We start from the raw sequence: 13,195 nt of genomic DNA on the forward strand, positions 1-13,195 counted from the left end.
TCTCCGATCTTTCTCGCTTCTTTTCTGCAAGGAACTTAACACTCTCCCCCACTAAATCCACAGCGACCATCTTCACCAATTGGACGAAGGAGTACAGACTGGACCTGAACATTTCAGTCGATGGCACAAAAATTCCGACAGTAAATAACCCTAAAATTTTAGGCGTCACTTTGGACAGTCTGTGCTCTTTCACTCCTCACACGACCGCGATAACTGCCAAAGTACAGAGCCGCAACAAAATCCTCAAGTCGCTTGCCGGCAGCTCATGGGGAAAGGACAAAGAAACGTTGTTGGCAACATACAAGGCAATCGGCCGGCCGGTCCTCAATTATGCAGCCGCAATATGGTCGCCTGGATGTAGTGACACGCAGAATAAGAAGCTCCAGACTTGTCAGAACACTGCACTCCGGACTATCACGGGGTGCCTCTTGATGTCCCCAATCGAACACCTACACAGCGAGGCCCGTATGCTTCCGGTTAAGGAACATAATGAGCTCCTCTCCAAGCAGTTTCTGCTGGGATGTTTTCGCAGAAACCACCCCTGCAGACGCCTGCTTGCAGCGGAGCAGCCTCCTAGGAACATCAAGAGGTCCTTCCTTGACTACGTCGACGGCATCAGACAGCACGTCGACCAGACTTCGGACGCAACTAACTTCAGACAAGCACTGACCGCCATTCACAGTGGAGCCATTAACAACTTCACCGACTCCCTTTCAGTGAATGGCGTAATACGAGTCAAACCACCACCCATTGCAGACACAGAGCTCGAGTTGCCTCGCGAATCTAGAGTGACCCTCGCGCAACTTCGTTCTGGATACTGTAGCAGGTTAAACTCCTACCTATCCAGAATAGACCCCGACATACTAAACACATGTCCTGCATGCAATGAGTCTCCGCATGACACTAACCACCTCTTTGCATGCCCTACAAACCCCACTCATCTAACACCCCTTTCCCTATGGTCCGACCCCGTCGAAACAGCTCGTTTCCTGGGCAAAGATTGGGATTAGATAATCGTTATAACAACAACAACAACAACAACAACTCTCTTGAAAGTTCAGTTCACCATAAATTTTTATTATGAATATATATTTTTATCATCATGAAAATAAGTACATACATATTCCGTTAAACCCGCTTATATACTACGCTGAGGATAGCAGAAAATATCTCTAGATATTAACTATACACATTTAACAACAAAAAAATTACTTTTAAAGACACAAAATAAATGCAATTTAGTTGCAAACCGAGCCACATATATCCATATAATGCACGATGTAACAACATTTGTTTAGGAAATCATGGCAACAAACATAATTTCCATAATTTTTTAAGCGCTTATTACTTCTTTGTGAAATTTGGTTTGCGCTTCTCTACGAAGCTCCTTAAACCCTCCTGCGCATCTTCCATACCGATATTTTTAACCATTACCTGCAATATGAACACAGCAATTATAGATTATATTTTTAAAAAGTATATACACATTTTAAAACATACGTCTGTGCCTTGATCGTAAGCATCCTTGACACTCAAGCCCAATTGCTTATAGTAGAATGCTTTACCCATGGCTAATATAGCGCGTGGTTTCTCCTTTATCGATTGAGTTATTTTGTCTGTTTCAGCATCTAATTGTGCTTCCGGCACCACAACGCTAGCCAAACCTTAATTGAAATACAACATTTTATTAAAACATTAAAAACTAAAAGTATTGTTTATGATTTACCTGCCGTTAGCGCGTCCTGTGCGTTGATGGGAAAACCAGTGAATAGCAAGTAAGAGGATTTCATCCGTGGCATAACACGTGATATGGCAATACCCGGTGTAGTGCAGAATATACCAATGTTAACACTAAATGTGGCCCATTCAACAATTATAAAATAAATAAATAAACGTTATATGCGTTTAGCACGCAACCCTACTATTGGACATTGTCATTTACATACCCTGAAGCTGCAAAGCTAGCTCTATCCGATGCCACTACCATGTCACACGAAGCAGCCAGCTGTAGGCCTGCAGCAGTAGCCATGCCATTTACTTTCGCTATTATTGGCACGGGTGATTTATAAATGTTCAAAATAATATCAACAAGTTGACTGAAGATCGCATGACCCTTATCGCTAGATGCTGACTACAATAAATGTATGAGATAATTAGACATTAATATAGCTATATTAATACGCAAACATTCAGTTACATACGATTTCCTTCAAATTATGTCCCGCTGACCACACTGGGCCGGTAGAACTAATGACAATACAACGCAAACTCTCGTCATGCACATCTTTTGTAATGCCGTCCAATATCAATGACATTACCTCGCAGGAGAGTGTATTGCGTGCTCTTGGATCATTCAGAACGATTTCGCGTACGCCATCGTTTTGTTTAATTATTGTACTTTGTTTCCGAAAGCTTCCAGCTTGCAATGAAGCCGTCGCAGCGGTTGCTGTTGAATTTGAGCTCTAAAAATAATACATATTCTAAAATGTCTTATCTGTTGCGTACATTTTTTTCTGTATTCACTTACCTTCGCTAACGTTGTAAATATCATTCGCAACATTTTTTGCTTAATAATGCTAAAATCACACTTGTTGCGAATTAAATAGACACAGTGACAACTCAATTGCCGATAACTAATCAGCTGTTAATGCATAGATAACAAGAAATGTTTACATAGACAGCAAAGGACCCCCAGGAAATTGAAGAAGTATTTGTTGTGCATCAAGCAAATATTATATTAAGTTGCGTAAGGTTATAGCAGTTAGAAAAATATTAGATCAGATTAAAGTTGTCGAAATGAACTAAAAGTGCATAAATGCCTTAAATGTTAAATAATGGAGAAGCATGGTATAATCCCTTTACGATGCGGAGAAGTTTGCCAACACGAAAACAAATTTGAACTGAAAACACTATCTATTTGACATTTCAATCAATCAAAATATTAAATAAAACTAACTATCAGCTGTTAAAATGAATGATATAAATTCGCTTTGTAAAGTTATTATATACAACAAAAATTACTTTTAAGACCTATAAGTACATATATGAATATTCTGTTCCCTTTGAAAGCCTAAATCCTTTCAAGATAATTTGTATATTATAAATTTCACAGTTGGACAAATATGTGGTTATTTATTTGGGCGTAAATTGAAGAAATGTATATTTGAAATTTAGAAAATATATTAAGTTCAACCATTAATTTAATTATAATGTTTAGAGTCAGTTGCCAACACTACAACCAACTCATTTACAATAGCTTCATTACTTAAACTACAGCAAACTTAACTTTTGTTTACATGAACAAAATAAAACAGCTGTTTCTCTTTGAAAGAATATTTTAATGTTGTATTGTTTATCAATTACAAAAAATATTGTCAAATTAGCAAAATTTGTAACAAATATACAAAACGTATAAATAATAACTTTGAACACAACATAAATAATATTTGGCAGTATCTGCAAACGGCTAACTACAAAATACCAAAATCAAATGTGCTTAGTTATAAAATTGTAGCGAAAAAGGTGTAGCAAAGAAGGTAAGCAAAAAGGGTAATATTAAGTGATAAGTAAATAATAATTTCCTATTTTTTACTTGCAAACATAGAATTTATATTGATAACTTGTATATGTTAGCAACTACGGATCAACGGCCACGCTTCCTTGTATACATATACATCCATACATATTTGAGATAAGAGCAAATAAAAAAGCAATAAACAAAACCAAAAGAATAATAAAACAGTCAGGTTTCGCTTTTTACGAATCACCGTTGCAATAGAAACAAAGAAATTTTACATTAACTTTATCATTTCTGCTATTTATTTCATGTGCTTTCTCAACAACTAAGCGTTTAGGAGCAACGTATATAAAACTAAACATATAAGTACCACAAACTGTAGTGTAGCAGAGCGGCAAGCTTTCTGGTCAATTGATAGATTCACACTTAGTTATTAGCACGCTTTCAACGGGTAAACCAGCAAGCGAACGCTGTGACCGCGAATATATTGAAACGCTTAAAAAAATTCCACTGTACATACATAAGTTAAGAAAGTAACGAAAAGTGATAAATTATAAGTACAAATTCCAAACCCAACGATATAGAGAGTAAAGAAGAGCAAACATGAAACCAATCCAGGTTGGTGACTACACAAAACCAATAACAAGTGGACTGAATCGGGCATTCGGCAATAAAGAACCATGGCAAGTAGCAGCCATTACAGCGACAACAGTGTTGAGCACTGTGTGGCTATGGACATTCATCAATCAGGATGAGAGTGAGTAAACGCTATGTACATACCATATACATACACATTTAAATTTATCATTTAAAAGTGTAATTCATTGTTTTTAATTTTACTCAAAAAACAAAAAGCACAATTGGTAAGATTGCGAATTCAAACACAAAAATTAAATCACAATCAAGTACTAATTGATCTGCACATGCAAAGCAATTTTTTATGCAGCTGCAAAAACATTTTATTTATATTGCTTGCAATCTTAGATGTCACTTATGTATACAGTGTTCTTCTTATTTTTTGCCATTTGTTCATATTACATATTTATAGTGCTATCAGTAAAAGTATTATTTTGTATTATTTATTTATTACTTATGTTAGACTCTCTGGTACCCTTGCACCTTTCAAAATTATAATTTTTCCTTAATATATATTTTAATCAGCAATCGGCTGTCTTTAATTTTTTTTTTTAACTTTAACACTGATAAGCTTTAGGCTCATAATCGCTTTTGAAACCGGCTTATCAATGAATTGCTTGAATTTATGAAAAAAAATTGATAAGCGCATTTAAAAATAGAAGAAAATTAAGCATTTAGTTGGTGTGTAAGGCATTTTATCTCACCATTGTGCTGTTTTATTGCTAGTATGTCTATGCTATAACTCACAAGACAATACTATTTACTTTTGTTGTTTTAAACGCCTTTGCAACCGTTGTACTTTGAAACGTAGCAAAAGCAATGTACCTAAGCAAAAAAATAATAAAAATCGGAAAAAGTGTTAACTACGTCTGTACCGAAACGTTACCCTTCACAGGTGCGTTTCTTATAGCAATCATATATATAACTTAATCTGTAAACGTACCATTGGCGGAGGTTTGCATCCAACTCCAAATCCAAAATGAATAATATTTCCATACAAGAACATGATTTGAATCGATCACCTTATATTCTTAGGAAGAAAAGGGTGTGTACAAAATTTCAAATCGATATCTCAATAATTGAGATAGTCCTTCAGGCGATCATGCTAAAACGACTCAGCTCGTTACGCTGACCATTTACTATATACTCGTACTTTATAGGGTCTCTGGTATTTTCTTCTTTTTGGATGTTACAAACTTTGTGGCTAATTTAATACACCTTGTTCGTGGTATAAAAATTTTTTATGAATTTAATGGAGCAATATTAAATATTTTCTATTTCGACGTAGTAAATATATCCTTTGAATATAATCATTAATTTGATCGCTTTAATACATTTCAGGCATAATCGTACGTTGCAAACGGCAATTTTTCCGCTTGGCCAAGAAACTGCCTGCCGTGCGTCGCAAAATCGATGCCGAAATCTCAAAGGCCAAGCGGGATTTCGAGGGTGAAATAAGTAAAAGCTGCACCGATCTCAGTTGGTCGCTAGAATTACCGGCTAATGGGCTGAGCCGCGTAGAAATTCTACAACTAGTAGATAAACATTTAAATATCGGACACTATAGTTGGCGTGAGGGACGCGTTTCGGGTGCCGTGTACGGTTTCAAAGAAGACTTAGTTGAACTGATAACCGAAGTATATGGCAAAACATCATATACGAATCCATTGCATCCCGACATCTTCCCCGGCGTTTGCAAAATGGAAGCAGAAGTGGTGCGCATGACGTGTACGCTTTTCCATGGCGATGCAAATAGTTGCGGCACGGTGTGTTTTAAGAAATATTAAATTTTAACACATTTATTTATTTGCTGATCTTTTGCCTTCTTTACAGATGACCACCGGCGGCACCGAATCCATATTGATGGCATGCAAAGCATATCGTGATTATGCGCGTGAAACGCGTAATGTGCAGCGTCCAAACATGGTTGTGCCGAGAACAGTGCATGCGGCGTTCGACAAGGCAGCTCAGTACTTCAAAATACATATAATTTATGTAGATGTGGACCCGAAAACGTTGGAAGTGGACGTGCAGGCAGTCAAGCGTGCAATTAACTCCAATACGATACTGGTAATGTTTGCAGCCATGCGGTGTTTTGTTTGTAATTTTACGAGAAAAATATTTTACTGTAAATTTCACATATGTTTGTATGTAGCTGGTTGGTTCAGCGCCGAATTTTCCTTACGGCACCATCGATGATATTGAAGCTATTGCCGCTTTGGGCGTCAAATATAATATACCGGTGCATGTGGATGCTTGTCTGGGTAGTTTTATTGTTGCGCTAATCAGAGAAGCTGGCTATAAAATCAAGCCATTCGACTTTGGCATCAATGGCGTCACCAGTATTTCAGCTGATACCCACAAGGTGTGCATTTAACATATTTTGCCATTTAAAGTTACAACGTTTTTATAAAAAAATTGTTTTTTCCTTCTTTATCTAGTACGGTTTTGCACCTAAAGGTTCCTCCATCATTCTCTACTCCGATCAGAAGTATCTGAATCATCAATTTACCGTAACCACCGATTGGCCTGGCGGCGTGTATGGCTCACCCACCGTGAATGGCTCGCGTGCAGGTGGCATTATTGCCGCTTGTTGGGCAACTATGATGAGTTTCGGCCACGAAGGTTATCTGGAGGCAACCAAACGTATTGTGGACACATCGCGCTACATTGAGGCGGCGTAAGCAATTTATTTTTATATGAAAAATTAAACTAAATTCTGTGAATTTGTTTTGCAGCATACGTAAAGTAGATGGTGTCTTCGTTTTTGGCAAGCCCGCTACAACCGTTATCGCTATTGGCTCTAATGTCTTCGATATTTTCCGTCTGTCGGATGCGCTATGCAAGCTGGGTTGGAGTTTGAACGCATTGCAGTTTCCCTCAGGGTGCGTTGTTGTTATTAAAAAAGCAAAAACATTGCATTTTGTTACTAACTTTCGTTTTCCTTCAGTATACACATTTGCGTTACGGACATGCACACCCAACCAGGCGTTGCCGACAAGTTCATAAATGACTTTAAAGCGTGTGTCGCTGAAATCATGAAGGATCCTGGTCAACCCGTCGAGGGTAAAATGGCAATTTATGGCGTGGCTCAGGCCATACCTGATCGCTCAGTGGTGGGTGATGTGGCGCGTGCTTTTCTCAACAGCATGTACTTCACGCCAGCCAGGAATTGAGTGGTGCTTTAATAAAGAGTGCATGGGCATTGGTTGTTCATTAGAAGAATGCTTTGAAACTGTGTGTCAGATTAGTAGCAAGTGTAGTGTTTGTTGACCAAAATCTTTCATTATTTGGAAATGTTATCTGTTTGCTTTAAATAGCTTATCCAATACCGTGGATATGGCAAGATTATTGTTCAGTAGAATAGAAAAACAAAGTTTTTCATATTGTTCATCGAAAAAGTTTTGTCATAAGTTAAAAATTGTGCAAATTATAGATAAAGTCATTAGATTTATTTTTTATTTAGGTGCATTTAATTTATTTTAAATAAAATGTACTTAGTATTCTATTTAATATTTCCATTTACATATTTATATATTGCATTTTGCTTTACAATTATTTCATTTAAACGTTATTACATAACTGTATATACACTTGTTGCATATAGTAAACAGTCCCAACTTGGATTTATATAAGGTCAGAAACTATGTCTACATTTCTTTCCACTACCATTAATGTGTAAGCATAACGAAAGAATATTGTTTAACAAAACCAGTAGCATTTAAAATGTTTTTTACTTAAAAAAGTTAAAATTATAAAATCTGAATGTACACATTTTTTGATTTAATAAAGGTTACTGTGAGTTAAATTATAAAAAAAATAATAATTAATATGTAATTAAGATATACTTATGTTTAAAAAGTTAAAAAAATTTAATTTTAAAAAATAAAAATAAAAATATAATACAAGCATTTTAATGAATTAAAGCTTAGTGGTTTCAATCAAAATATTCGAATGCATGTATACCACACATACAATACATACATATGTCTTTATTTTTATGCAAAATTCTATATTATATTAGTGGAGAATATTTTGAAAAAAAAAAAACAAGGAAGCGATTTTCGTTGATTAATATTTGGTTTTGTTTTCTAATCACGAAATATAAAAGGCAACCCTCGTATATTGGGACTTCTTTGAAAAAAGAGACAACTCATACAAAAAAAAAATATCGAGAATTTGGCGATCCAATATCGATATAGTCGTTGTATCGCCCTCGATGGCAACTATGTTGAAAATGTAATTGAATTTTGTCCAAACATTTATTTTATACGATACTCGCTCAATCACCATTCTCTTATTCTAGGAAAAATTATTGAGGCATTACTCTCCCAGTCAATAACAGATCACTTGCACCTTATCAATATAACCAAAGGTTCTGTAGGACGTCTAGCATCTCTTAATATCTACGCCTAAAAGCGCTAATCACAGACGGGTTCAACCGGAGGCGATATTGTACCCGTACCATCTTGGTAGCCCTTTATAACGCTTGTGATATAGTCCCCCCCTTCTTATACCGGTTGTTGTTGTTGTTGTAGCGGTTATCTAGACCCTGGTTAAAAGACTTGCGTCTTGCAGCTTGCCTAGTCAAAATCATCTAACGTAAGGCCCATAAAAGTGATGTTTTGACGGAGTCGGATAATAAGGAGAAGAGTGGTAGATGAGTGGTATTCATTGGGCATGCAAAGAAGTGGTTAGAGTGATGTGGGGACTTATCGCACGCAGGACATATATTTGGTATGTCGGGGTCGATCTGGGGTTTCAATGCGTGTCTGGAGTTAGTTACGTCCGTAGTCTGGTCGATTAATTCTTCTATGTCATTGACATAATCACGGAATGATCTCTTGATGCTCCCATGTATTTTATGAGAGACATCCGAAGGCATCCTGTTATAGTATGGAGTGCACTGTTTGCATGCAAGAGTCTAAAGCTTCTTCGGCTGCGTAATTAACAAATTGTCTTGTAAGTTGCCAACAACAATCCTCGTGTGAGGATTTTGTTGCGGCTCTGTATTTTGGCAATTATTGATATTTAAATTAATACTCTTACATGTGTAAATGTCTAACTCTCAAAGCTCTCAAACTCTCAGTCTTGTATTACAATAATGAATCAAATGGTTGCAGCATTATGCTTACATGTCAGTGAATCGAGCTTCTCTACACCAAAAATAAAAGCTCCCCAAATAACAATTCAAACTTCATCACTGCAAGCAACAGCCCCATCACACCCGTCATCTCTCCACAAACTGTACAAAAAGAAGTGAGAGCCTACCGGAAGATAATGTTGGCCTGTAGTCAATATTAGATAACTGGTTGTCTAACTGTGAAAGCGCCTTTCCTTCTCGTGGTATACTGTAGCAAACAGCAATGAATCCTGCAGACACTTGCCATAGCCTATGTCATTGAAAAGCTTAACTGTGAGCAGCTATACGGTTTGTTAACTGTTCCAAATATCAAAGCATTTTTACAATTTCGATATGCTGCATCTGTAAAATTGTTCTGTATAATCAAACCCATCTGAGTTAGGAGTTTTCGTGAACTAACTCTAAATCTAAATGTCTTCTGTTCGAAACATGTCTTTAATTCTTACATTTTCCTAAGAGTATTTAATATTTTAACCTGCCCAACCTACCAGTTCATTACTTGAATTAATATGAATAGTATTCTTCGAAAACTTCGGTTGCACAATGAATGCCATACAGGAACAATGATCCGTAGCATATTTGTCGCATATGCGATTTTTCTGTTTTTTTGGCTACCTGTAAATCAACCCGCTCTAATGTATGTACCCGGTTTACTTTTGAAATACTATGTTTTGGGATGCAGGTGCTAATTAAATGCTGAAATTTTGCGTATGATTACTATGCCAATCGAATTTGCACTTGTGGAAATCAAAGAACTGAAGTAGAAAAGTGGTATGTTAGAGTAAATAATATTATGTATATGATTTGACTGTTGAATGCTCGTGGTGAAATGTGAAATTTGACTATTTATTCTGTTTTCTTTCGTACTTAACTCGAAATATTAAAAGTCGAGCCTTTGGTTTCTTTCCAATCGGTGTCAGTATTAATCGATCGGTATTATATGAAATTAATATATTCATTAATAAGCAGATGAACCATTTTAAAAATAACAATATTTTTGAAAATAATAAGTAAATAAAAGAATGTAGTTTTATTTCACTCGACACTTCACAGAAAGAACGTATGCCTACATACGTTGACTAAGTCGGCTTTAACCACTGACAAGGGGTTTAGCAGTTTTTCTACATGGGCAACTTTATTTTGTATTTCTTTTGGATTTAAACAAGCCTTTTGTTATGTCAAAGAACAACCTGAAGATGGATCTAAATTGTGATACATTGAAAAACGATATTTAAGTATCTCATACTAACTGATCTATTTTTAATTATTGCTTGTATATGTCAAATATAATTTTTTTCTTTATTTAACATTTTTAACACTTTCATACAACTATTATTTACTACTTTGCACTACGACCTATATAATATATATGTATATACACAATACATATACCTATATATATTTTAATCGAAATGAAATAATTTCATTTTCTTATTTCTTTTAATTTAACCATTTTTGAATTTTTTGAACGCAGTTCGTTCTATCAACTGTTGACATCCATTTCTCGAACCTTTTTCCGGCAACAATGTAAACGGTTATTTGTTATGATTATATTTGTTGTTGCAGCTCCATCTTCGGCAGATGAATGGCTTTTTTAAAAATATTTTAGCTGTGACATTTTGTTGCGTTTTTGGCGTTGCTCTGTCTGCTGTGCTGTGAAATGTGGTGCTATGCGGCGCTTCTTCATGTCAAACTCAAGTTTTTGGTCTATGTGGGTGTTTCATTATTTATGTTGCCGGTTGCCATCTTCGGGTGCTGTATGTACATATATTTTTCATCTATAGCTATGACAACCATCCATATAAATATATATCCACATACATATTTATATACTTGTGTATGTTATTGTGATTTACTGTTGACTGTTTAATTTCGATTTTTTTTAAGCACTCAATTATGTCCATCTGTCTGTATATACGCGAAGTAGTTCCTTAGTTTTTGAGATAACACTCTGAAATTTTGCGCACGTCCTTTTCGCCCCAAGAAGTTGCTCATTTTTTGGAACCGCCGGCAACGGACCACTATAGCATATATGTAGCTGCCATACACGCTCAACGATCTAAATCAAGTTCTTGTATGAAAAACTATTACATATATTATATTTGCCAAGATATCTTCACGAAATTTAGCACGGTTTATTTTTTGAGGCAACGGTACAATCTCCGAACAAATTGTGTGGATCAGCTGTGTGCTAAAGCTGCCATACAAAATGACCGATTGTTGCAAGTTCTTTTAAATTTCAGTAATAAGGAATTAAATTTATTTTAAGTTGCAATTTTATATATACATACAGGTTGGTTGAAAAGTGAGTAGTGCTCACCAAAAAATAGCACTACTAGCTCCAAATCTTGTTTTTGTTGCCGTTGATTTTTGGGCTGGATCCACGCGAAGGACTACCAAAATCGCAAACAAGCCAGAAATCATTGAGCAAGTTCATAATATTGTTTGTGAAGATCCAAGTTTGACTAAGCGTGAAATTGCTAATACCAATACAACAATGCACTTGCTCACAAAGGTGTTTTAACAATGACAAAGTTCAACGAATTAAAGTACAAATTCCTTGAGAAGGACCAGGTTTGGCTCCCAGCGACTACTTCCTCTTCAGAAACCTGAAAGAATTCATTCGTGGAAAGCTTTTTTCTTCCTTCCGGAAAGTTATTATAGGGATGGCATAAAATTATTGGAGGATCATTGGAATAAATGGATTGAAGTTAAAGGAGATTATATTGAATAAAAAATATATTTCGCACCAAAAACAGTATTTTTTCATTTCCAGCGCAGAAACTTTTCAACCAACCTGTATATCTATTTACCTATACTTATCTATTTCTCTACGGTGAAAGTTAATTTTTTCTTATTTGAAACGTTTTTTATTGTCAAAAATTTCAATTTTAACTTTTTAAGTTTTTTAAGTTTTATCATTTTTGTTAAAAAAATAGTTCTTATAATAATTATATTAAATATTTAAGTATTTAATAAAACAAACATATTTATAAATGAGCAGAATCTTTTATAATTATTCAATTTTAAAATAAATTAACGTTTTAGTTTTATTTTTAATTTAAAAAGGTCATCTAAATATTAAACTTGAATATGTACATATGTATATAATTACATGTGTAATTATAGTAACTTTTAATACTATTTATTTGGAAACTTTAATAATAAAGGGATACAATTAAATATTTTTTGTTTACTTTTACTTTTTTACGAAAATCAAACAACCACTAGTTTTTGTATTATTTCTTTTATAATAGACCAAAAAAAATAACTTTAAAAATAACTACATACATAATTTTCATTTACCAATATTCGAAGAAAACATTTATTTTCTAAGAAATAATGTCTAACCATTACTTTATAATTTATTTGGTAATTAGTTATAATATACGCTTAAAAATATTTAAATATATTTTGAAATTTAAAAACTCCAGTTTTACTACGTAATTATTGCTCTCTTCTCAAAACTTGTTTCAGTCGATTTAGTAATTAAACTTTGATGAGCAGTTATTTAATCAGGTGAGCAAATGAGTAAAAGCGTTTGAGTAAAGATTTACTCAATCACTGAGCGACAGCTCATAGTGAGCAAACTAACTGCCCAGTAACTGATGAGAGCAAGCACCATAAACAAACTCAAATTTGAGTTACCAACTTTCGTTGTGACATCATCGCCAATATGAACACTCATCGATTTAGTTAGACGAATTATTATAGCCAACTGTCCCTCGTGTCAATCCGCACATCTGATAAAAAGTCAGTGCGCAGAAGAAAGCTACAACTAATGGACAACAACTTACAAATACATATGTACAATACAACCGTACATACATATTTAAAGAACTCATAAATATTGTTAGCCCACTTTATAGAGTCACTGCTTGCAGCGCTTACCTTAGCCA

At 34.9% G+C, this 13,195-nt stretch overlaps 2 protein-coding genes across 2 annotated transcripts; one reads left to right on the forward strand and one right to left on the reverse strand.

Annotated features, from left to right (window-relative positions):
- Window positions 1–1,056: 1,056 nt before the first annotated feature.
- LOC106615988 (enoyl-CoA hydratase domain-containing protein 3, mitochondrial) lies at window positions 1,057–2,687 on the reverse strand. The gene is made up of 6 exons (XM_014232422.3): window positions 2,528–2,687; window positions 2,202–2,462; window positions 1,947–2,131; window positions 1,727–1,851; window positions 1,501–1,664; window positions 1,057–1,434 (listed from the first exon to the last, which is right to left on the reverse strand). The coding sequence occupies exons 1-6, from the start codon at window positions 2,558–2,560 to the stop codon at window positions 1,345–1,347; spliced, it is 858 nt and encodes a 285-aa protein (XP_014087897.2). The 5' UTR covers window positions 2,561–2,687; the 3' UTR covers window positions 1,057–1,344.
- A 645-nt stretch (window positions 2,688–3,332) lies between these two features.
- Window positions 3,333–8,136, forward strand: Sply (Sphingosine-1-phosphate lyase). The gene is made up of 8 exons (XM_014232434.3): window positions 3,333–3,536; window positions 3,855–4,274; window positions 5,495–5,919; window positions 5,987–6,223; window positions 6,309–6,518; window positions 6,595–6,833; window positions 6,892–7,038; window positions 7,104–8,136. The coding sequence occupies exons 2-8, from the start codon at window positions 4,121–4,123 to the stop codon at window positions 7,327–7,329; spliced, it is 1,638 nt and encodes a 545-aa protein (XP_014087909.2). The 5' UTR covers window positions 3,333–3,536; window positions 3,855–4,120; the 3' UTR covers window positions 7,330–8,136.
- The last annotated feature ends 5,059 nt before the right edge of the window (window positions 8,137–13,195 follow it).

The sequence above is a fragment of the Bactrocera oleae genome, chromosome 4 (genome assembly GCF_042242935.1).
Source record: "Bactrocera oleae isolate idBacOlea1 chromosome 4, idBacOlea1, whole genome shotgun sequence".
NCBI classification, from domain to species: domain Eukaryota; kingdom Metazoa; phylum Arthropoda; class Insecta; order Diptera; family Tephritidae; genus Bactrocera; species Bactrocera oleae.